At 38.0% G+C, this 24526-nt stretch overlaps 1 protein-coding gene across 1 annotated transcript; it reads left to right on the top strand.

Annotated features, from left to right (window-relative positions):
* The first annotated feature begins 5071 nt into the window (after positions 1–5071).
* On the top strand, positions 5072–9150 carry LOC104888836 (protein STRICTOSIDINE SYNTHASE-LIKE 13). The gene is made up of 4 exons (XM_010673936.3): positions 5072–5697; positions 6229–6513; positions 7260–7427; positions 8518–9150. The coding sequence occupies exons 1-4, from the start codon at positions 5327–5329 to the stop codon at positions 8924–8926; spliced, it is 1233 nt and encodes a 410-aa protein (XP_010672238.1). The 5' UTR covers positions 5072–5326; the 3' UTR covers positions 8927–9150.
* Positions 9151–24526: the final 15376 nt, after the last annotated feature.

The raw sequence follows: 24526 nt of genomic DNA on the forward strand, positions 1-24526 counted from the left end.
AAGCGCCATAAAATTTGGCAACAATCGCACAAGTTATAAGAGCATGTTTTTTTCGTCATAAAACAACTAAATTGAATTATTGCAACTGTACTGAACTGAATTGAACTGAATGGTTTGTAACTGAATAATTTGCAACTGAACTGAACTGAATTGAATTAAATTAAATTATAACTAATAGTAATAATAATAAATAGATTAGGAGCTGAATTGAATTGAACTGAACTAATTGCAATTAAACTGAACTGCACCGAATTACACTGAATTGAAATGAACTGAAATGAAAATAAATTAGAAAGAACAGTCCCTTACAACATGGCCACTCATGCTCCAAAAAAACTTGACATCCCTCGCTCTCATCAACTTTCTCTCTCATCTTACAAAAGTTTGTCATGGATTATAACCCATTTTGATAAATGCGCCCCACTCATGACCAAAAAAAAGAACATCATTCTTCTTTATCCAATTTCTTACTATACTCCATCCCATTTTCTCTCTCTTACATCAATACATAATTATACCTTTTGATATTTATAATATCATACAAGATTATAAATGAATTATTTTATATATTAACGATCCTAAATAAATTCATTTGGTAGTAATCAATTTTGATTAAAAAACTTCTTCAATAATAAAAACTTTTCGAAATAATTATTCATGTCTGTACATGTAGAGAGAAAATAATTAATTTCATAAGTTTGTCAAAATATGACAAAATGTATGTCTATTTATAGATCTCAAAAAGATAAGACCATTGGTGAATTTTTTTTTTTAATTTGTATTTATTAAGTTATTCATATTACAAAACTTGAATTATAAAAAATAATCTTTATGATACATTGCCACATGTGCACAAATGGTTGGCTTAGGTCATAAGATGACCAACCATGGTTTGGGTCATAGGATGATCAACCATGGATTGGGTCATAGCATGACCCAAATACAAACATAAAAAAATCATGGATGCAATCCCATGTTTTTTTTGAGCAAGATTCATGACTCAAATTGATGCCCAAAAAACCATGACTGGACATGCTCTTGGACCACAAATTAAATTGAAACTCTAATTCGTTATTTCTAACCAATCAAACAATCACCAACAAATTACGAAACCCTGATTGTGAAACCAATTTAGCGAAAACGTCAAACAAATCCGATTTTCAAATTCTCAATGAGTTCATTCAGTAACATTCTCTCTCTTTCCTTCTTCTCCGGAAATTTGACTCTTAATAGCCGAAATTTTTTTCGTGTTGAAAGAAATCTTTGGGGATGGATTCATTTGACTTTGCAAAGCTTCCCCAACTTTTCTTCTTTACTTTAGCTCTTCTGCTAGTAGTTTATTTCTCCTTATTTCACATCTTCCAATTTAATTCAATTCGATCAAAAATGAAGTTTTGTGAATGAGATGAATGGGTTGTTATGGGGTGTAGAAGATGAAGTAAGGATAGAGAGATGAATAGTTTCAACATTAATTCATACCACTGAACTAATGATTCCAATCCTTAGTCCTCCAAATCTCCAACTAATCAATCACCATTTGTGTAACTCTCTTATTTCACATTATAGCGGGAGAAGAACCAAAAAAAAAGATTACTGCTTTATAGCACTTCACGACTTCTTTACAGTTATGAATTTACTACATCGTACATCAAGATTCCCATTGCAAGTCCATGCACAAGATCTACTCTTTCTAACAAACTAACACTCAAGGAATTATATCCAAGGTATCCTTAAAATTAGGTTAGAATAAATTGTACATCAAATGAATACAACAATCATAATAAAATCCCTTCTAATTTCTAAATTTGCTGGAATTAATTAGTATGATTAATATATTCATGGATAACAATGAAATAGACTCCCCTAAAAAAAAAAAGGATATTCCATTTGGTACCATTGAATTTTTGGCTTTTCCATTTGGTACCACTGTTATTTTAAAATTCCACATGATACCACTCTAATTTAATATTAATCTTTATCATACCATTTTTTTAAGTAAAATGTTAGTTAATGGTTAAACAAGAATACAATTTTGTTTGCGTTTGCATGTTTCTATTTGCAATTGCAAAAATTCAATAAATTAAGATTTTAGGGTGTCGTTTTAACCCTTAAAGCTCTATTTTTCAGTCAAAATTTTCATAAAAATAATCATAATATTCTGTGTCTTTTTATTGTCAAATATGACCTCAACTTTGACCTTAACGACTAAAATGATTACTAAAATCTTAACGCAAATTAAAACATGTACATCGAAGTAAAACTCTAGCCTATTCTAACTTAAATTAACACTTTACTTAGTTGAATGTTATAATAGAGAATAAAATCAAATTATAATGGTACCATGTGGAATATCTGAAAAATAGTGGTACCAAATGGAAAAGCCAGAAGTATAATGGTACCAAATAGAATATCCCAAAAAAAAAAAACAATGAAATAAACAAAGGATAGGAGTTAGCTCAAGTGGGTAGAGCGCTCCCCCTTGACCCCCTGAGGTCAGAGGTTTGATCCTTACCTCCAGCATTATTATGTTAGGGTATTTCCTTAGCATTAATTTCCTAATAAAAAAAAACAATGAAATAGACAATATTAACAAATATTGGAAAATAAGAAACTGAGGAAGAGATGGTAGCTGTGACATTACCCAGTGTTCGAATCCTCATTCCAACAATATGTTGGGCATTTAATTTTGGACGGTTTAGCCTTGTACCCAGCCTCTGGAGCTGGTGCGTCCTGCAGACTAGTAGCCTAACAGGGGTTGGTCTTCGGACCAATTATCTTTCCTAATAAAAATAAAAAATTGGAAAATAAGAAACTTATTTGCTGAAATCTGTCAACTAAACTTAATTGAATTTTGTAGCACTAGCGTTGTGTTTGAGGCTACTAGTCAACTACCTTAGAAGCGATTTCGCCACCATACCATACTGATATAGGCTTTTAATGACGAACCCCTCCCAAAATTTACACAACACCCTTGAATTCTACACCCCATACCCAAGAATTAATTTACCGAGAATCGCTCAAATATTAAGTAAAAAGGTACACTTGTATTTTAAGGTTAGAGAGAATAAACTTTCGGGTTTTCAAGAAGGTACTTATACGAAAGACAAAATAAGCAATAAAAAACACATAAATCAAAATTCCGCTGAAAAAAGGAGTTCGCTGGTCGGGCCAGGCGGAACTCGCCCAGTGAGGCCACTTTTGGAAAGAAAGGAAAACGCTAACTTCGAAGACATTGCGCAGCACACAACCATCGTGTGCGGCACGCAGTTGACGTGCGCAACATGCAACCACCGTGCGCGAGACACACCCTCTGTTAGCCTCCTCCGCGTTCTTTTGGATGTATTCCAACATATATATTTTTAAACTTTTTTGCTAGGTTTACTTTAAGGTTATATATGCACATGACTACATGAGCCTAGTTAAATTGGATAATTGCTAATGAGTATTTATTAATGAAAGTTTATTGAACTATGTGGGTTTGAAACATAGATTGTAATTATTGAAGGATGTTAACCTAATTTATGAAGCAACAGGTAATGGAAGCTACTAACAAAGAAGTATAGCATGAGGATTAAGGTCAGCCTAGGCGCCTAGCGGTTTTGAGGCCCTACTTCTATTAAGAAAGAATCTCAATTTCTCCTCCTTCTTGTAAGGTAATTCTCCTTAATAGAAAAAAAGAAGAAGCATAACATTTAGGAAAATGATATATATAACCCTTAGGGCTATGCATAAGAAGTTTAAAATAGAAATAAAAATTTGAATCAAGCATTATATTTACGTAAAGATTTGAACCCACAACCTCAAGTATGAAAGTAAGAAATCCAACCATTACTCCACCATACCATTATCGATTTTGTAATTAAAATTAATGATGACATATGAATGGAAAACGTTTGAAATACATATAACGAATAAGATGACTTTTTAAAATGAGGATGAGAATACTTATTTAACTACTAATAAAATGTAGCAAAGAGAAAATCCAGGGCATCGCTCGGGCCTAAATACTAGTTTATTATCTCAAATGATGTGAAATTTTGTCATGAATTCATAAACTGTTTCCATTTTAAGACATGTATTTAATACTTATATGTAGCCCTAAGGGCTACATATAACATTACCCTAACATTTATGAACTCAAACTGAGACTATGTAATTTACTAGTATAATTATTGAAGCATCAACCATCTTACTTTATTTTAAGCGTCATTTAGAAGTGGGATGCATTGAATAGAAGAAGACCAAGTGTATGATAGAAACCTCCTTCAGCTATGACAAAGATCCAATTGTTTTAGGAATTGTGGTTGGTTCAAGCGTTGAGTTTTTCCATTTTCACTAACGAGTCTAGGGTTTAATTGCGACCCCAAGTATATACTTGGGATTCAGGGGGGTTGCGGGTATGATTGTAATGAGCATGTAGGTAGGAGCCCTGTACAAGGGGATCCAAATGATTTCTTGTTACTATTAAAAAAATTACAATGGTATAAGCCATTATTAGAGTATAAGAATTTGCAAATATCTATCATATAAATTTTTTTGATAACTACTTTATAAATCTTGAAACATAAGTTCTATTGAGATGTATCAATGTATCAAATGCTTTCTCATATAGGACATATTTAATATCTGAAAAAACCAAAAAAAAAAACTTCTATATAAAGTTGAGATCAGATCATACAAAAACGAATTGTTAAATTTTATTATCGCCCTTTTCTTTTTACATATAAGTTCAATCAACATGTTGTTACACCATGGAAAAGACGCAAAACAAACTCCTATCTAAAGTAAACAAAAAAACAATCCATACCAGGGTTACTTCATAAATGTGAACTAAACTTTGGGTTTCACCCTTTTCCATTTTTCATGTACATCCAATCAATAAGATGTACTTCCTATATAAAAATACTAGAACAAACTCCTATGTTAACTACACAATCATACAAGGGTAAAGGGTAGCATCATAAATTTGATACTTCTCCATTCCATAATAAGTGAAACACTTCTCTGAAAAAGCTTTTACATAAAAGAGAGAACTGTTTCACTTATTATGGAACGGAGGAAGTATATGTTATGTAGGTTGAATAAACAGTACAAATGTCATTGGCCAACAGATCAAAAGAAACAACTTACTCTTCAACCAAAACCAACTATAAAACTTCGTCACAAGTACTACATGCTCTTTTTCTAAATCCTACCAAATGCTGCTTCAATTTCTCACCTTCTTTGCATAACATCTATCTCTCTACATCAAAACTGTCTCTTCTTTCTTCTTTCATTCTTCTTCTTGAAGCCAAAAGATTTATCAAGGAAAAAATAAAGGCATTAGATGGAGAAGAAAATTGCAATTAAAGATGAGGCTTTAGTACAACATCCATTTCTTCTTGTATTAGTTGTTGTATTGGGCTTCATATTAATGGACCCATTTGAAATGGGTCCATTGGGCGGCCATGAATTCAAGCCCGTTACTAATCAAATTGCACCTTACAAGGAAGTCATGAAATATTGGCCTAGAGACAACCAAAGTCGATTGGGCCAACATGCCAAATTGGAGTTTGTAGATCAAGTTTTTGGGCCGGAGTCATTGGAGTTTGATAATTTGGGTCGAGGCCCATATACTGGTTTGGCAGATGGTCGGATTGTAAGGTGGATGGGGGAGAAAATTGGATGGGAAACATTTGCAACTGTGACGTCAACTTGGTAAGTTTTCTCTAGTATAAATTGTTTAAAGTATTGAAATTAGGCTTCGTTTGGTAGGGCGTAAAATATTTTCAGTGTAAAATGATTTTCATGAAAAATAATTTACAATGAAAAATACAATTCCAAAATTAGTTTTCCGTTGTTTGGTTACATGTAAGAAAAATGAGGAAATGAAAGGAAAATGAAAGGAAAATGAAAGGGAAAGTAAGGAGGTAGCGAGAGGAGTGCACAAGAGAAATAAGGAAAATAGTTTTTCCTTCATTTTGAAAGGAAAATGGTTTTCCATCATTGGGAGAGTAATTTTACCCCAAAGGAAAATGGTTTTACACTCTTTTGCCAACCAAACAATGTAAAACTGAAAATTGAGGAAAATAGTTTTCCGGAAAAACGTTTTACGCCCTACTAAACGGAGTCTTAATTCATTATAATAACATTAATTAGTCTTTTTGAATTGTCATTTGGGGAAATTATTTATTTTTACCTTTGTTTTAGGCATCATTGCTAATTTTAGATGATAATGAATTTTAAAAGGTCAATGAAAGTATGTGGCCAAGGAGTTGACTCAACAACACCAAAACAATGGAGGTTCGAGCAGTTGTGTGGGCGCCCATTGGGCCTAAGGTTCGACAAAGAATATGGAAATTTGTACATTGCTGATGCTTACTATGGGCTTCTTGTTGTTGGGCCTGAGGGAGGTCTTGCTACTCCTTTGGCAACACATGTAGGTGGTGATCCAATCCTATTTGCAAATGATCTTGATATTCACAAAAATGGCTCCATTTTTTTCACTGACACTAGCAAGAGATACAACAGAGTGTAAGTACATTATCCCCATATGGAACTAACTCTAAAACATTAAATTACAAGACTTGGTATGTGTTTGATTGAATGAAAACATTTTTAATCTAAAGTAATTTTCATGAGATTATAACTATTGAGATAATACACGTAAAATCATTTCTCGTATTTGGTTTCTTGTAAGAAAAATTAAAAAGGAAAAAAAATAAAAATCGAATAGGATAGATGGAAGGAAGAAAAAAGGTTAGAATTAGGATAAAATTTTGGACTTTAAAACTTTTCAAAAGAAATATGTAGTCTTACTTGTCTATCACTAAAATAACTATTTTGACCTTTACAAAAACCGTATGTCATCTTTAGCCGACCTAACAAAATAAAATTGGTAAATTTCTTTTCAAGAAAAATAATTCCACTGGACCAAGCACCCTCTTAAAGATACATCTATCACTCTCTTATTTATCAAATAACTTGTATTATAGGAAGAAGATATATGCAATCTTAAGAAATGACAATAAGACGTTAAGAATGGAAACATTTTGTAATAACTATGAGACTAATTATACATGATATGATAATAAAATCTTAAATTAATACCATTCTAGGATATCAATTTAATGCTTGTCACGATTTGGAATGCATGTAAAAAAGGATCAATTTGTAAAATATTGTTGCTACTATCCTAAATTATTGTGATTTCTCCCAATCATCCACTCTCACTTGAAAAATGGGTGTCTCAGTGTTACTGATATTTTGGGTATTTGCAGGAACCACTTTCTAATATTATTGGAGGGAGAAGCCACTGGAAGGCTTCTTAGATATGATCCATCTACCAAAGAAACACATGTGGTTTTGGATGGTTTGGCTTTTCCTAATGGAGTTCAATTATCTAAACACCAAACTTTCCTCCTCTTCACCGAGACTACTAATTGCAGGTCTTTTATCTTTTTCGGAAAATTTGTCAAAAATAATCTTTTAAATACAAGTTTTTGCGAGAAACAACCTTTTAAAAAAAAAGTCTGGCAAAATAAGACCTTAAACAATTTTTTTTTTGCAAGGAACAACCTTGCCCCATTCTTCGGACATTGACCAAGTATTTTGCAGCTTCGACTCATTAAAACCAAACATGGGAAGACACGTGACCCACATTTTTTGTTTCAGCTCGTTTCCCCATTATATACTGATGAAGTCAACATCGGAAAATACTTGGTCAATGTCGAAAAATGGAGAAAAGAAGGGTTGAAACATAAGAGATGCAGTTCACGTCCACTCCTTAATGAGTCGACGCTGAAAAATGCTTGGTCAATCAATGCCAGAAAATGGGTCGAGGTTATTTCTTGCAAAATATTTTCTTATTAAGATCTTCTTTTGATAGATTTTTTTTTAAAAGATTATTTCTCGCAAAAAATTGTATTTAAAAAATTGTTTATGCTAAAATTTTCTTTTCTTCACTTCTTTTCTAATATATATAAGTTTAAGGACTTCACTTTATTTAGATAACTATATCTCAAAAAAATTACATAGCAACGTGTCAACAAAAATGCACATATACTTTTCTTCTATAATATTCTGAGAGATCGAAAATATATATTTCCACGTGACATACTTTGGTAGAAAATCCTCATATAATATGGATCCCAATAGCTTAAGAGGTTTTGCAACTCTCCTCTCAATTTTTGTTTACTTTTAACCAAATTTGTCCTATATTACTAGTTCCTTAAGAATAGTGATTTGACTAAATCTTACTCAACTTTATATACACAAAAACAAGATACAAAAACGCCTTAATTTTCATGAGACAACAAGTATTACGACTAAAATTTGACCAAATAGCCACACTAATTTCTTAATATGCGTGACAAACTCTGTCAAGATCCTAATTATGGGACGAAGAAGTATATACATAAGAAGAAGAGAATTCATGTAAAAGTTTTGAATGATTTTTAAGCTGATATTCATATGATGAGTAATGAGTATAATATTTCTGATTAGAAATTCTAAGAAATGTGCTATATATTGACACAGGCTCTTGAAGTTGTGGCTTGAGGGTCCAAAAACAGGCCAAGTAGAAGTGGTAGCAAATTTGCCAGGATTTCCAGACAACGTAAGACTCAACGAAAAGGGTGAATTTTGGGTAGCCATAGATTGTTGTAGGACAGCACCCCAAGAGTTGTTGATCCACAACCCATGGCTAAGGCGAATGTATTTTCGGATTCCGCTACCATTGAAAACCTTGGCTAGGTTGATGGGGATGAAGATGTACACTGTCATATCTCTCTTCAATGAGGATGGGAAAATCCTTGAAGTGTTGGAAGATAAAAAGGGTGTGGTAATGCAGCTAGTTAGTGAAGTTAGAGAGGTTAATGGTAAGCTTTGGATAGGAACTGTGGCTCATAACCACATTGCTACATTGCCTTATCCTGCCTTAGATTAAGGCCAAATGTGGTTTTGAATCGATGAAGTTGGTTTTGTTTTAGAGATGATCGTTTTGTTGATGTTTTGGAATTGCATGTAACAACTTGAATTATTAGATTTTAGAGGGACTGATTGAATAAATACATAACTTAGATATTCTATGTACTGTCTAATAATTCGTAGATTGGTTATGTGAGTTTAGACCTAACAAAATTGACGTGTACCTATACTTGATTTACAATTCCAAACCCGATCACCCAAAGTTGTATTGTACTTAAAGTTATTGTTACTATCATTTTCGGATGTCAAGTAATATTTATTGTGGTACATTGAATCTAACTTCAAAAGGATTAATTTGTGCTTTTAACACAAAAGACCCAATGTAAGTATAAAGCCCATTAAGCGAAGTCAACAGAGGTCAAAGTCAACAAAATGTCAAAATCCAAAGGAAGATTATCAAGTTTGTCAAGAGATGAAAGTCAAAGAATAGCAATCAAAAGAAGATAATCAGAGGATGATCCAACATGAAGACAAACGTGCATTAGAAGAGCAACAATTATTCAGCATAATAAAACTATTAAGGTTTGAATCAAATATGATTCAAACATTTTTCCTCTCTAACATGTATGGAAATTACACGTTATGATTCTCTATAAATAGAGAAACTATTACTCCAACATTTCTTAATTCTTTAGCGTAGCACTAGCATATCCTGACCCCGTTTTGGGGTTATAGTTTAGTCCTTAGATCTAGTTTAGACATTCGGGCATTGTTCTGGCGCCATTAGGCAAGATCTCAAACTCTCACTCCAATTGAAGTAGAGAACCCTGGAGGTAACAACGTTCATGTCTTTTCTTTACTTGTCCAACCTAACTTATCCTTTGTGTGTTGTAAAATTCGTTTTTAAGTTTGTGGCATGTATGAGAATCTTATACTTTAATTGAATGATTAATTATAGTTTGCTCTATTTATTGCTTTTCACCTGAAATTAATTTGCGTTGTAGTTTGATCATTAATTAGATTGCAACAAAGTACGTTAGCAATGTTTTATCTTATTAAAATCGGTAACCCCCAGGGACTAAGTCTCCCAAGACATTCAGTATCAAACTATTGCGTGTTCATTAACTTGTTTGCAAAGTCAACGAACTGATTTTGCACCAATAAATTTTTTGGTGACCATAGTGGGAGGAGAAGATTCATAATCAAATTGTGAAATTTCTTCTTCGTACGTTTGAAAACTAATTGTAAAAAAAGCGATTATATTTGTATCCACTAAAATATCGAAAACACGTTCTAAGAAGAACAAAGAAGTTGTTCAGGGTGAATCAAATTTTTATAACATGGAAACTAGTTCTTCTATCCCTCCAGAGACAAGGGTGCATGATAACAACGGTGAACCCATTCACCATGGTCATGAGGAGTCAGTTGGAGAAACCTCATCAAGGGATGACTTATTTCCAAGTAGTTTTGGTTGTGGACTTATATGGAAATTAAAGTTCACAGAGGTAGTAAAGTATTTACTATTAGAAGCCATAGAGAGTAAAAGACAACAATTTGACACTAACTACAGATGTCTAACCCATGAGTCTACCAAAGTCTTCACAGACATCCTCCAAAGGATAAGTGAAGAGAACTGAGATGTTAACTATAGGCAAATTGATAGGATCTTGGTAGATATCAATGATACTATTAGTGCAACTTTCACGACAATGTCTAAATCTCTTGCCATTGAAGTACTTTCTTGGCTAGAACCATTAGTAGAAAAACACTATCAGTTAAATGAGAACTCATTAAGGCCTTAGAAGAGGTTCCGTTAAATAGAGCAGGAAGTTGTGTACAGGGCCAGACGTTCCTCCAATAGGTACTCTCCAAGAGTATTTCCCCTATCCAGAACTAGGGGCCCATTATCCCAAACGATTCACAAACTTGCACTCATGCGCATCAAACATGGGCAATACCCACGAGCCATGGAGAGGGTAATCATGGAAATCTTAGGAGAAGTGATGGAATGACAGCGGGCATGGAGCTAGGCTGGCACTAGGCGTCAAGACATCATCAACCTTCGTTTTCCATGGATAGTGGACAAGTTGGTGATGATAACACACACCAACCTGGATCAATACAAGGAGGATATAGATTTTGTCAGCCCTAACACACAACAATAATAGTATGCCATATGCCTATATACCTCCTAGCCAACTAACTATGGCTGGTGCTCCTTATTATAGGAATGTTATTCCAGGGTTTTGTCAGCCTCAAGCCCTATTTTCTCAAGCAAATGGTGCTTATCATCAAGGGGTGCCCACAAATGGAAACAAACCTCAACCACCAACGGCACAAGGAGAAACTAATCATACCTTCATGCACAATCAGGAGATCCCTATGAGAGGTTATCAAAATTAGCCTTTCAACCCAAATCCTAATCATGAATATGATCATGTTGTAAACATGGGATATGGGAATATGGGATATTGAGCAAGGCACGATCCATTGGTAGCGCATGTTGAGGCACTAGTTCAAATATTAGCGATACCTCTAGGATAAATTAGAGGCAGATAGGTCAAAAGCCTTACCCTGAATGGATTGATAGAGCGAATTTATTTCCTAGAACTCTTAAAATACATGATTATACTTTATTCTCTGGAAATGATAGAGTTTCTGCCGAAGACCATTTCGTTAAGTTCGTCAGTGTAGAGAGGCGGCTGACAATGATTTTTTAAAACTTAGAATGTTTTCTATGTCCCTTACTGAGAATGTCTTCTGGTGGTATACCAATTTACCACCCAATTCTATTCATTCCTGGCAGGACATGCAGGTGCAATTTACAAATCATTTTGCACACACTTAACCAGGGGTAAGTGATCTGGCCAGAATCATAAAGGACTCTCCATTCATCATTAACCATGACTCTATCTATCTTTGAGAAGATTCTCTTCTCACCCTCTTGCTTATTGGTCCATGTAAAGAACTTCCCACTTTGCTTGATATCATCAAGCTCACAATTTTCAACACATGATCTAAACTCCTCCACCTCATGTAACCTCACAGGAGACCCCACTCTTTCATCCATATGTAGTAAAACATTGAAATCACCCAACACAATCTAAGGGAGACTAGTTTTCACCTGAACAAGGGTTTTCCACAGGGCAAGTCTCTTCTTTTTATCATTGGAACCATAAACAAAGGAGAACAAAGAGGTGCTTGCTACCCCTATGGCTCCACTTTACAATGAATTGATTATTCAGTAACCAATTCCACGGATACATGAAAAGCACTAGGCAACCAAGCCACAATAATCCTCCCCTGATCTACTACACAACTATTAGAGGTAAAGCACCATCTAGGACAAATTTGTTGGTAAAGAGCCCTCATCTTGAACTTCTTCACACTATGTTGTTCACTACACCTATTTAGCCCCCTAAAATTCCATGCAAGTATGTTATCCATGGGCCTCAGGGGCCTCTATCCCCTGCATCTCATCATTGTGAACTCCCTAAATATCATAAAATAACTCCTCTATAGTAGCTGTTGTGAGCACATAAAATCTATTCTGCACTGGAGCAACAACTTGCTCCCCGAGTCTATCTACCAGCACTAGCTCCTTGAGTACCTTTCACCATGGGAGTAAGAACATTCTCCGTAAGCACCATTCATGTCATGTTACACCCCTGATCCATGGTGCACAACCTCAGTAGACTTAAGTAACCACAACTTCTTAGTCTTTAGCTTCTTCTTCTGTGTGACACAGTCCAATTGAGAGTGCCCAAACCAATTACACTACATACATTGAATAGGCTTCCAAGGATAGTATACATGATGATTCACTATACAACCTTTTTCATTTCTGAATTTCACCATACTAGGAAACTCCTGATTCACATCCACCACTACTAACATTCTTGCAGATATCAAGGTTTCCCTATTCATAGTAGTCTGATCAAGTCTTAAGAATTGACCAATTGGACTCACTATCTTCTTGAGACAGTTCTCACCCCAGTACTTAAAGTCCAATCCATGAAGTTCAATCAAAATAGGCACCTTCTTCACATCTTTTTTATGCCAATCTACATTTGGTTCCCAAGCTTGAACAATTAAAGGTTTTCCATCAAAGAATTGACACTCTTCAGAAAGAATAGTATCCCTCATCTCCACTGTACCAAATCTAACCATATGAATGTCATTTCCATTTGCAGCAATTTTATCTATACCCCTTTCCCCCCGAATTATCCTAAAAAATCCTTCAGTTACATGTTGCAGAGGATTTACACCAAGAATAAAGCAAACTAGTAAAGATTCGCAATAATTCACTTCATCTTTGATATCATCCCGTACCATTTCAGGAATATCATCTTTATTTGCAAAATCAGGATTGTTCGCCATCTTGATTGTCGAATCAATTGACCCATTTAATTGCCCATTATTATTCAATTCAAATTCAGGCATACAAGATTCACTTGATTTAGACCCATTTTCTACCCTCATTTCACTACAACAAAATGTTTCATCTACGACTAAAAATTACGACCACACGCGTTTCTGGTCGTAAATAATGAGCAATAACGACCAGATTTGCAAACTGGTCGTAAATGGAATAAATCATCTACGACGACTCGACGAGGCATAATTCTGGTCGTAAAAGCTAATTTCTCGTCGTAAAAAAATAACAATTGCAACCTTACGGATTTTTCATCGTGAATAATGATCAATAACAACCATATCTAATAAACTGATCGTAAATAAAAGAACTTATTTGCGACGAGGTGGAAATCTGGTCGTAAAAAATCAAAATTTTAAAATTTCACCGAAAATAATAGCGGGATTCTTTCCCGGTTTACAATTATTGAAATTTGACCGACACACTCATCTCACCTCACCAACAGTCTACTCTCTCTCCTCCTCATCACTCTACTCTCTCTCCTCTCTCATTCTCTCATCTCTATCCTCTCTAATTCTCTCATCCACTCATCTCTCTCCTCTCTCATTGTTTCTCATTTTAATTTATTTTTCATTTAATTTTTCATATTTCTTCACCATTTTCATTTTATATTTCATTTTTCTACATTTAGTGTACTTTGTTTGGTGTGGCGGCGCGGTGCTGTGGTGCGGCGACGTGGCGGTTTGGTGCAGCGGAGCGATGTAGTGCTTCGAATTCAATAAGATCAAACATTATTAGGTCCGAAAGGTTTGAATTATTTTCAATTTATTAATTTTTTAGGGGTTGCAGTTTTTTGGTTTTTTCCGGTGGTTAGGGGTTTGGGTGGGGTTCGGGGGGTTGGAAGGAGGTTGGTACCGGTGGTTGGGGGTTTGGTTCGAGGGGTTTTGGTTTGAAAGGGTTTGCGTTCGAGGGGTATGGGGTTGGGTTTGAAAGGGTTATGGTTCGAAGGGCTTGAAAGGGTTTGGGTTCGAGGTGTTTGAAAGGGTTTGGGTCTGGGTTTAGGTTTGGGTTCGAGGGGTTTTAAAGGGTTTGTTTGGGAAAATCTCGATCGATTTTTCTTTGGAAAAAATTGGTTCAAAATTTCTGGGTTAATTCTGGGTTTGGACTGGGGGTTGGTTGGGGGTTTGGTTCGAGGGGTATGGCCGTATGGGTTTGGTTTTGGGTTTGAAAGGGTTTTTGTTCTTTGTGGTAGCGGTGGTGGTGGGGTGTTGGGGGCTAGGGTTTGGGTGGTTGTTGACAGGCTAAAGTCGTATCACCTAATCAAAAATAACCTAAGGTCCACTAACTAGTAGTCAGGGAAGTCAGGATCGAATCCACAGGGAGAAGTTATACTATTGTATCTGAACCCTAATATTATACTAACAAACAGATAATATGGTTATGATTACTAAGCTAAACAGGTAACGAAGAATTAAATAAAAGGTGTAAATATATCAGTAAAGTACTAGAATCATGGATCAATGCATACAATTCGGGAAATCAAGGATAAACGATAACCACCAAGTAAGTCATTGTCTAGGGCACAAATTTCTCTCGAATTACCCCTCAAAGATCACCAGCCGCTCTCGCATAGTCAAGGGTCACTTCGCTAATAATGAAACCTCACGGTATATCTCCTCGAAGTAGATTCAGTATTGCAGAAGTAGAAATATAAATCAGACCTAACTTATAATCCTAGCATGAAGAAACAATCAAAGGAAACAATTGAAATACCAGATAATCAAACTAATCTATCAGTCCCTTATTGTATACATAGATCTCCATAATTCTAGATATAGAACTACTCACTCATAATCATGAAATCAATAACAAGAATCATATAAAAACTCATACTTGGAAACATGCAAATAACTAAAACAATATATTAACAAGGAAGAAAACAAAGAAGTAAGAAGAAAGATTACCGAATTATATTGAACTATGAATAAGCAAAAGGTTTGATCTTGAATTGAAATCACAAAGCAATAAATTAAGGTTCTTGAAATACTCTATGGAGAAAACTAATAATAAAAACTAGATAAGAGTTAATAATTCTGATTTTTCTATTTATACAAGCCCTAAAACAATAGAAGAAAATCTCGAAAAAGGGCCCGCAATCATTAAAAATCTCGCGTCGCCAGCCGCCCGATCGGGCCAAAGTCGCCCGACGTGATCGGGCTCCAAAGGAGATGATTAAGGCCAAAATCGCCAGACGCCCGATGCAATCGGGCTGACTCGCCCGATGACATCGGGCGGTCTTATGAAATGGGAGGCAGAGTGCTGGAATGGCGCCCGACGTCGGGCCAACTCGCCCGATCGGGCGAAAGACCGAATCACGACAGGGCATAAAACGCCCGATCGGGCCCGCAGCAGAAGCATGGAGAACTGGTATCTCGCCCGATCGGGCTGGGCCGCCCGATCCTATCGGGCCGGTCCAGCTAATCTTCGTTTTCTATTCTTCCTTTGCTCAAAGTCCCGGAAATCATCCTCGGGGCTAGAAACTCGGCATCTAACCCCTCTAATCCACTGTGCAATCATGTAAAGTAGGTGATAGCTTCCAAAACCTACAATTAATACAAAATAGCAACCACAACTAGATGGAGAGAGTTAGTACCAAATGGCTCCTAAGAGCACCATAATCACAGCTTTTAGCACATAATTAGGGGAGAAAACTCTATATAAAACCATAACATCAAACTCCCCCAAGCTAAACCTTTGCTTGTCCCTAAGCAAAGCACAACATGAATATGAATAGAATTTGCTTCACCCCTCAAAGTATGAAACTCAAACATTTTGACCTCAAAAACCTTCAAGCAAGCAAAGTTCAAGTTCAGTTATCAGATCACTTTTGACTACCAATCACTTAAGCAGATTGTCCGAAATAGCAACCATACATAACTTGCACATCTTGAAAAGGGGCTCACCAGGATGTCACTCCTCTCAATTTTTGTGGCGAGCATAAAGTGTGCCCGAACGCTCACCAACCCAACCATAATATCCCTTCCCTCTCACACTCTATGTGTTTAGAAAAGGTGAAATATCGCTCATCCTACTCAAGTCGACTCGAATAACAAACTTAAACTTCGACTTTGGCACATTGACTCTGTATCATTCCAATAAACATTCAAACAAGTGCTCAAAAGGTCTTTCTGAGGGTTGTAATGGGGCTCGGGTAAAGGTATGGGAATTATTTGGGGAATGTGGTGGAAAAGCCCAGAAAAGGGGAGCAATCAACACTAGTAGAACTAGGTGTGGTAAAACAGCTTCCATGGTCTCAATCACATACCCAAATAATGACCAACTTTAGATTTTTCGAACCCAACAATTGTTTCTTTGATAGTTTTCAGCAAAATGTATTGTCCTGGTTTTTACTCTTTTTTCATGACTCGTGACTTCTTGATTCTTTTCATGTGTTATTTTCTATTTTTTTTTCTTTGTTTTCCTTTTTTTTTTATTCACTTCACTCATGTCATCATAAACATATTAATTCCAATCAACCCGAAAATCAACACACTAGTTCTATCCTAACAAATGCTCCCCCAAGCTAGGCTTGGGACAATAAACATTGAAAAAGGCTCAAGACGTGTAATGTGGCTTGATATAGATCCAAAGAAACTCATTAGGCTCAGCGGGGCTAGGAGGGAAATGATTCTTTTGTAGAAAATTCTGAGGCCAAAAATCAAAACAATTGAACGCCTCTATCACAGCACAATGTTCAAAGTCATCAAAATCAACGAGTACAATGCCAAAGTCAAGATAAGAATGATGAGAACTAACACACAAGGATAATTCGGACATAAATATGCATCCGAAGGCTCGAATGAATCCTTACAATATAACAGTCCAAGCATGCAGTTAAAGTAGGTGTTTTATCATCAAAATCTACTCAAGACCAAGGCAATCAAAGATCCATCACAACATCCCAATCACAATGCCCGATTATCCAGTATAATGAGTTAAATCATTTTTAAAGGCAAAGTTTGGGGCACAGGGAAGCAATTTACTATTCATGTTCAACTCTGTTTTTGGTATTTTTTCAGCAATATTTCATTTTTTTTGTTGTTTTTTTATGAAAAGAAAAAGTTCGCCAATTAACTAGCTTAACTAACCTAAGAACACAACACTAACCTACCTAAAAAGCAATAATAGTGAGAGGGGTACTTACAGAAATCCTCCCCCAAGCTGAACGAGGCAATGACCTCATTGCACAAGAGGAAGGGGAAACATGGATATAGTCATCCATGTGCACGTCCTCACTAGCATCATCTCCATCCACCTCATTGCCGGGTGACTGTACTCGGGTTCCACTATACCACGAAGGATGGCATCATGCTCAGCAATGCGATGCAAGCGGCAGTTCTCGTCATACATCGAGTACAAAGCCAGGTGTTGATCGTTGGCTAGTGTATCGACCCGCTGACTAAGATTCTGTAGAAGAACACCATTGGCATCAACCTGCTGGCTGATACCTTGGATAGCCGTTGTATTGGCTGTAATGCCAGTATCCATGCGATGAAGCAGGGTCATCATTTCCTGAAAATCAAAGGAAGGAGGAGCAGTAGAATATGGGGGAGGGGGAGCATCAGAAGATGAGGGAATATCCTCAACATGGGGACGACAAATACTACGCTCAGGGATCTCGGGGCGGGGGGTGGGAAAGTCAGAACCTGCGATGGGAAGGTGATAGTGAGGTTGGCCAGGTTTAATTTTGGCCAAAGGGCTGGGCAGGTCAATGGAGCGCATTCCGTTAATTTGCCACTTGTATGTGTCCCCACCCCGTTCTAACCAATGCAGGCGAGTGAAATAGGCATAGTCCAAGAGGATAGGGCCTAAGGCTGGCTGATACGGGTCTCGTCAAAGTCTGGAATGGCCTAGCAAAAAGAGTGACTAGCCCCGTTCACGATGGGTCGAGAGGAGAACGTCCTCGGCGCGCCTCTTAGGTATGTGGTGCAATACGCTCCATTTGGAGCGCAACATGGTGAGGGATGTGTAGTGGAACGGCGGGGTGCCCGATACATGTAGCTGCTAGGAGATAAAGCTCATCCGCGAATGAGCTGCCCTCAACCTCCAAACAAGGTCTTAGACATGAAACGAACCCAAATTTTGAAGATGGGTTGGTGTATATCTAGCATGACAGTGTTGCAAGAGTAAAATGTTTCATCCCGTTATAGCATAGTAGACATCCGTGATGATAGTCAGGTGATGCCAATCTCCCCCGCGTTGAGAACACGGAGTATGCGAGCAAACTCCGGCAGGGTGAGGGTGAAGTCCCTATTTAAAAGCCTATAGGAAACATGTGAGATTGGTCCGGAACGAGGGTGAGTCATATTCAAGCTACTATAAAATTCATACACAAGCACGGGATAGGTTTGACATGAACAGTATAAAGGGTTCCATACCAATGATTTTCATGAATTCCTTAAATTCATTATGAATGCCCAATTTATCCAAGAATTCATATCAAGAAATGTGGTAGGACTTACCTGCGCCCTTGAGGCGCTGAAAGTTCCCTCTGTTCTTCTGTGGTGAAGATGACGTCCGGGAAAAGTCTCATCTCTGGGAATTTCCGTGGTGATGGTGGTGTGGTTGGACCCCGTGGTAGATCTTCGTCGCCTTGTGAACATTATGCTAAGAATGTGCAAAATATCAACCCTTCAACTCACTCTTTAATGGGAAAAAGATGGGGAAGACTTGAAGCACTCAAATCCTCACTTTAATGGTGGAAGAAAAAAAATGGAGAAAAATGAAGGAGAGAGATAGAGTGGGAGAAAAGTGAAGAAAGTAGGATGAGAGATGAGTAGAAAGTGATAGGAGAGAAAAATTGGTAAGAATTTGAAGATTTGAAGGAGGGTCTTCAATGGTGGAAAGGGGGTTTGGAGAAGAGATGGAGAATTTGGGGGTTAGGGTTTGGAAGAGAGAGAAAATGTAGAGGAGAAGTGGGTAAAAGAAGGGGAAAATCCCCTTTAAAATGCCAGCCGACCCGAGCCCGATCGGGCGATCTCGCCTGACGCCATCGGGCGTCCCCTTTTTTTTTTTGAACTTGTTCTGAGTTTGGTTGCGCGCCCGATCGGGCTGGCTCGCCCGATCCCATCGGGCTTCTGCCTTTTTTCTCTTAAAGAATGATGGTTGCGGGCCCGATCGGGTTTCCACGCCCGATCGGGCGTCTTTGTCGTAAAGGATTGTGACTGTGTTTTGCCCGATCGGGCGTCATGGCCCGATGGGATCGGGCGACGCACTTTTCTTTGCTTATTCGACTTCCGTTGCGCGCCCGATCGGGCTATCTCGCCCGATGTCGTCGGGCTAGCCCCAGTAAGCAAGGGCTCGTATTTTTCAATTGAATATGCCAGTTGCTAAGCACGCCTGCACACATGTAACCTGAAGAGGAATATCAGTACCCTCGCACTCTCTCACTAAACGACAAAAAAAAAAAAAAAAAAATCTAGAAAAAACTACGAAAGAAAAGGAAAGAAATCGGGTTGCTCGATTAGCGCTGGTTTATAAAGGTCCCGTCGACCATAATGCTTCGTCTCTCAATCAGAAGGGGATGGAGGTTGAAGGTATAACTCCTCCACGGATCCAACAGGGATTCCGGTATGGTACAACTTCAGACGTTGGCCATTAACTTTGAACTTCTCACCTGTTGCATTCATAACTCAATAGAACCAAACTTGTTAGTGTTAGTGACAAAAAAGGACCAGACCACCTAGATTTCAACTTACCAGGAAAAAGCTTTAGTCTAGAGTGTACAGTAAAACTTGTCACCAATATTGAACTCCCTACTTAAAATTTTCTTATCATGCATCTCTTAGTGCGCTCTTTGTAGACCGCGAACTATCATAAGCATTGAATCTAAGTTCATCAAGCTCATTAATCTGCATAAACGATTTTCTTGCTAATTTAGCATCAAGGTTCAATTCTTTAACCGCCCAAAAAGCCTTGTACTCAGTTCAACAGGTAGGCTGGCATGCTTTTCCATAGACTAGGCATAAGGGGTGGTACCAAAGGGTCTTAAAAGCAGTTCTATAAGCCTATAAGTGTCATCTAACTTATCACTCCAATCTTTCTCGATTTAGCTACCACTTTCTCAAAATAGACTTTATTTCCCGGTTAGACACTTCTACTTGCCCACGTCTGAGGGGTATGCCAGGCCAGTCCTATGGTAGACACCATATTTTTGAGTAGGGCTTCAAAGGTTTTTTGTGAAAGTGGATCCCCATCACTAATGACAACTCTTGGTACCCAAACCTGAAAAGATAATCTTTTTGAACATTTTCATGACAACCTTAGAGTCATTGGTCGGTGATGCAATATACCCACTTAAGACATAGTCAACAGCAACAAGTATGAAATTGTTGCCTGGGGAAGAGGAAAAGGACCCATAAAATCAATACCCCACACATCAAATAGTTCAACTTCTAGGATGGGTGTTTGGGGCATCTCATGTCTACGGGAAATATTTCTTGTTCGTTGGCATGCATCACAAGACTCAATAAAAATACTAGCATCATGAAAAAGTGTTGGCCAATAAAAACCAGATTGAAGTACCTTTGCTACTGTTTTGGAAGGCCTAGCATGGCCTCCACATGGAAGGGAGTGAGAGTGCTTAGAATGTCATGCACCTCCCACTCTGGGATACATCGCCTGTATATAGTGTCAGCACAGAGCTTGTAAAGCAGAGGGTCATCCCAGAAGAATTGTTTGGCATCATGGAGAAATTTCTTTTTCTGCTGGTAGCTCAGCTCGGGAGGGGTTTGCCCACTCACACAGAAGTTGGCGAAGTCCGCATATCATGGGGTAACAGAAGTGACTTCCAGGAGCTTATCATTAGGAAAAGTTCGTCAATGGGAAGACCTTCTTCCATATCTGCATACTGCAATCGGGACAAATGGTCAGCTACTACATTTTCTGCACCCTTTTTATCTCTGATCTCCAAGTCGAATTCTTGGAGCAGCAAAATCCACCGAATGAGTCGAGGCTTGGCCTCCTTTTTGGCGAGAAGGTACTTCAATGCAGCATGATCAGTGTAGACAATGACTTTAGACCCAAGCAGATAGGTCCTGAACTTGTCCAATGCATAGACCACAGCTAGCAGCTCTTTCTCTGTAGTGGCATAATTGACTTGAGCTTCATCGAGTGTCTTGCTGGCATGGAGGATGTTGTCTTTTCTCTAACCAAGGACAGCTCCCACAGCATAATCACTGGCATCACACATAATCTCAAATGGGAGGGTCCAATCGGAAGATCATGATAGGAGCAGTAATCAAAGCTTGCTTAATCCTGTTAAAAGACACTAGACACTCATCAGTAAACAGGAACGGGGCATCCTTGAGGAGCAACTGAGTAAGTGGTTTAGCAATTTTAGAGAAGTCCTTGATAAAGCGGCGATAAAATCCCGCATGACCAAGAAAACCTCTAACACCCTTAACATTCACAGGAGGGGGTAATTGCTCAATCACTTGAATTTTTGCTTTGTCCACCTGGATGCCTCGTTCAGAAATAATATGACCAAGTACCATCCTTCAGTAACCATGAAGTGGCACCTTCCCCAGTTCAAGACAAGGTGGACATCCTCAAATCTTTTCAGTACTTTAGTCAAATTCAGCAAACATGCATCAAAATCAATGCCATACACACTAAAGTCATCCATAAATACTTCCATGATGGACTCAATAAATTCAGAAAATATGGCCATCATACAACGTTGGAAAGTAGCAGGGGCATTACATAGGCCAAAGGGCATCCTTCTATAGGCAAAGGTACCATAAGGACATGTAAAGGTGGTCTTCTCCTGGTCATCTGGGTGGATAGGGATTTGGAAGAAACCAGAATAGCCATCTAGATAACAGAAATGAGAATGACAAGCTAGACGTTCCAACATCTGATCAATGAAGGGAAGGGGAAAATGTCTTTCTTTGGTCAACATTTAATTTCCTATAATCAATGCACATACGCCACCAGTAACTACTCTTGTAGCAATTAATTCATTTTTCTCATTTTTAACTACAGTAGTACACCCTTTTTAGGAACCACTTGAACTGGACTCACCCACTTAGAATCAGAAATAGGATAGATAATCCCAGCATCAAGCAATTTCATAACCTCCTTTTTTGACAACTTCCTGCATATTCGGGTTCAAACGACGCTGACCTTGTATACTAGGACGATGATCATCCTCAAGATGGATTTTATGCATGCAAAAGTCAGGGCTTATGCCTTTCAAATCATCAATGTTATATCCAATTGCCTTTTTATGTTGTCGCAAAACAGACAAAAGTTGAGACATTTGACCATCATTTAATGCAGCACTAACAATCACAGGGCAATTTTCAGAATCATCCAGAAAAGCATACCGCAGAGAAGGGGGAAGGGGTTTCAGTTCAGGTTTCTTTACCTCTACCGGTGGAGTAGCACATACTAACCGTTCATCCTCATGAGTGGTAGTACCATCAAGCTCGACACAGGTAAAAGCTGCTTCCCAAGCATCCGCTTCAGTAGTCCGGATAATATCATCACCTGTGGAAGAGGTAAAACAAAGCAAAGCCTCCAGTGGATCCCGCATAAGGGATTGAGGCATGTCATCATTAACCAGCACATCAATGACATCTATTCTGTAACAGGCTTCCTCTAGCATGGGACTTTTCAAAGCATTGGTCAAACTAAAAGTTACCTTATCATCCCCCACAGTCAAAGTTAATTTCCCATTTTTTACATCTATGACAGCTCCAGCAGTATGAAGGAATGGTCTCCCTAAAATGATTGGGATTTGAGTATCCTCTTCCATGTCAAGCACAACAAAATCCACAGGAATGTAAAATTTACCTACCCTCACAGGAACGTCCTCTAAGATACCTAGGGGGTATTTAACAGAACGGTCAGCCATTTGAAGAGTAATGTTGGTACATTTTAAATCTCCCATGTCAAGCTTTTTACAAACAGTCAAGGGCATGACACTAACACTAGCACCTAGATCACATAAGGCTTTGTCAATAAATATGGTGCCAATATTACAAGGGATGGAGAAACTCCCCGGATCTTTCAATTTAGGGGGGGATTGATTTTGTAAAAGAGCACTACATTCTTCAGTAAAGGCAACAGTTTCTACTGCATTAAAGCTCTTTTCCTAGTCAAAATTTCCTTCAAAAATTTAGCATATGCAGGTACTTGAGTAATGAGTTCAGTAAATGGAACAGTTACCTGAAGATTTTTCACTACCTCCATAAACTTACCAAGTTGGTGATCCAGCTTATTCCTTGATAGACGAGTGGGAAATGGAACCTTGATCGCAGGAGTGGTGGAGGGACTTTTTCAGGTACGTCTGCTTCTCTGCATTTGTGTTGGTGGTAGCCTCAGGAGCTGACGAAGTTTCAGTTATGTCTGCATTTTTTTCTGACTCAACCGGACCATCCTTAGGCATTGGGGGACCATCATAATGTGTGCCACTCCTAAGAGTGATGGCGTTGGCAGTGTCCCTTGGTTGCATCGATTGTGAAGGTAAGGCCCCAGGTGGCCTACTAGCAGAAGAACTAGCCAACTGAGCTAGTTGAGTCTCCAACATCTTGTTATGCGTGCCCAAATTTTCCAGTTGAGCTTTTGTGTCAGCTTGAAAAGCATTGAACCCCTTCTGCATCTGGAACATCATATTCTTCAACTCTGTCATGGCTGGGTCAGCAGGAGGAGCAGGCTGTGGAGGTGCTTGATTTCTCTGAAAACCAGGTGGAGCTTGTTGTGAAGGTTGGTATTGTTGACCCTGTTGTTGAGGTGGATATGGTTGTTGAGGTTGAGGGTTCAACACATTAGTACTCCTATATGAGAGGTTGGGATGATGATTTAACCCAGGATTGTAGGTGTTGGAATAGGGGTTGAATTGGTTCCTAGGTTGTGATTGGAAAGCATTGACGGCCTCACAGTTATTTCCCAGCGCAGGACACTCTTGAGAGTTGTGCCCAGATATTCCACAAGCATCACATACATGCACATTATAGTTAGAAGCACTAGCCATCGCATTAACACTCATATGGGAGGAATCATTACCTAACTTCAGGGAGTCAATTTTCTGAGTTAGAGTAGCTAGTTGCCCAGACAGTAGAGAAATGGCTTCAACATCATGTTTACCACCCTTTTTCAAAGAGGAACGAATGGTAGAGGCTTGATTAGATGCTAGCTTCTCCAAAAGTTCATACCCTTCCTCAATTGCTTTATCCATGA

The sequence above is a fragment of the Beta vulgaris genome, chromosome 3, assembly GCF_026745355.1.
Source record: "Beta vulgaris subsp. vulgaris cultivar EL10 chromosome 3, EL10.2, whole genome shotgun sequence".
Taxonomy (NCBI): Eukaryota; Viridiplantae; Streptophyta; class Magnoliopsida; order Caryophyllales; family Amaranthaceae; genus Beta; species Beta vulgaris.

Excerpts from the sequence above, each read along its gene's own strand:
- LOC104888836 (XM_010673936.3), top strand. The coding sequence starts at position 5,327 with ATGGAGAAGAAAATTGCAATTAAAGATGAGGCTTTAGTACAACATCCA. Across the intron at positions 5,698-6,228 it reads GCAACTGTGACGTCAACTTG|GTCAATGAAAGTATGTGGCC; the intron begins GTAAGTTTTCTC and ends GAATTTTAAAAG. Across the intron at positions 6,514-7,259 it reads AGCAAGAGATACAACAGAGT|GAACCACTTTCTAATATTAT; the intron begins GTAAGTACATTA and ends GGGTATTTGCAG.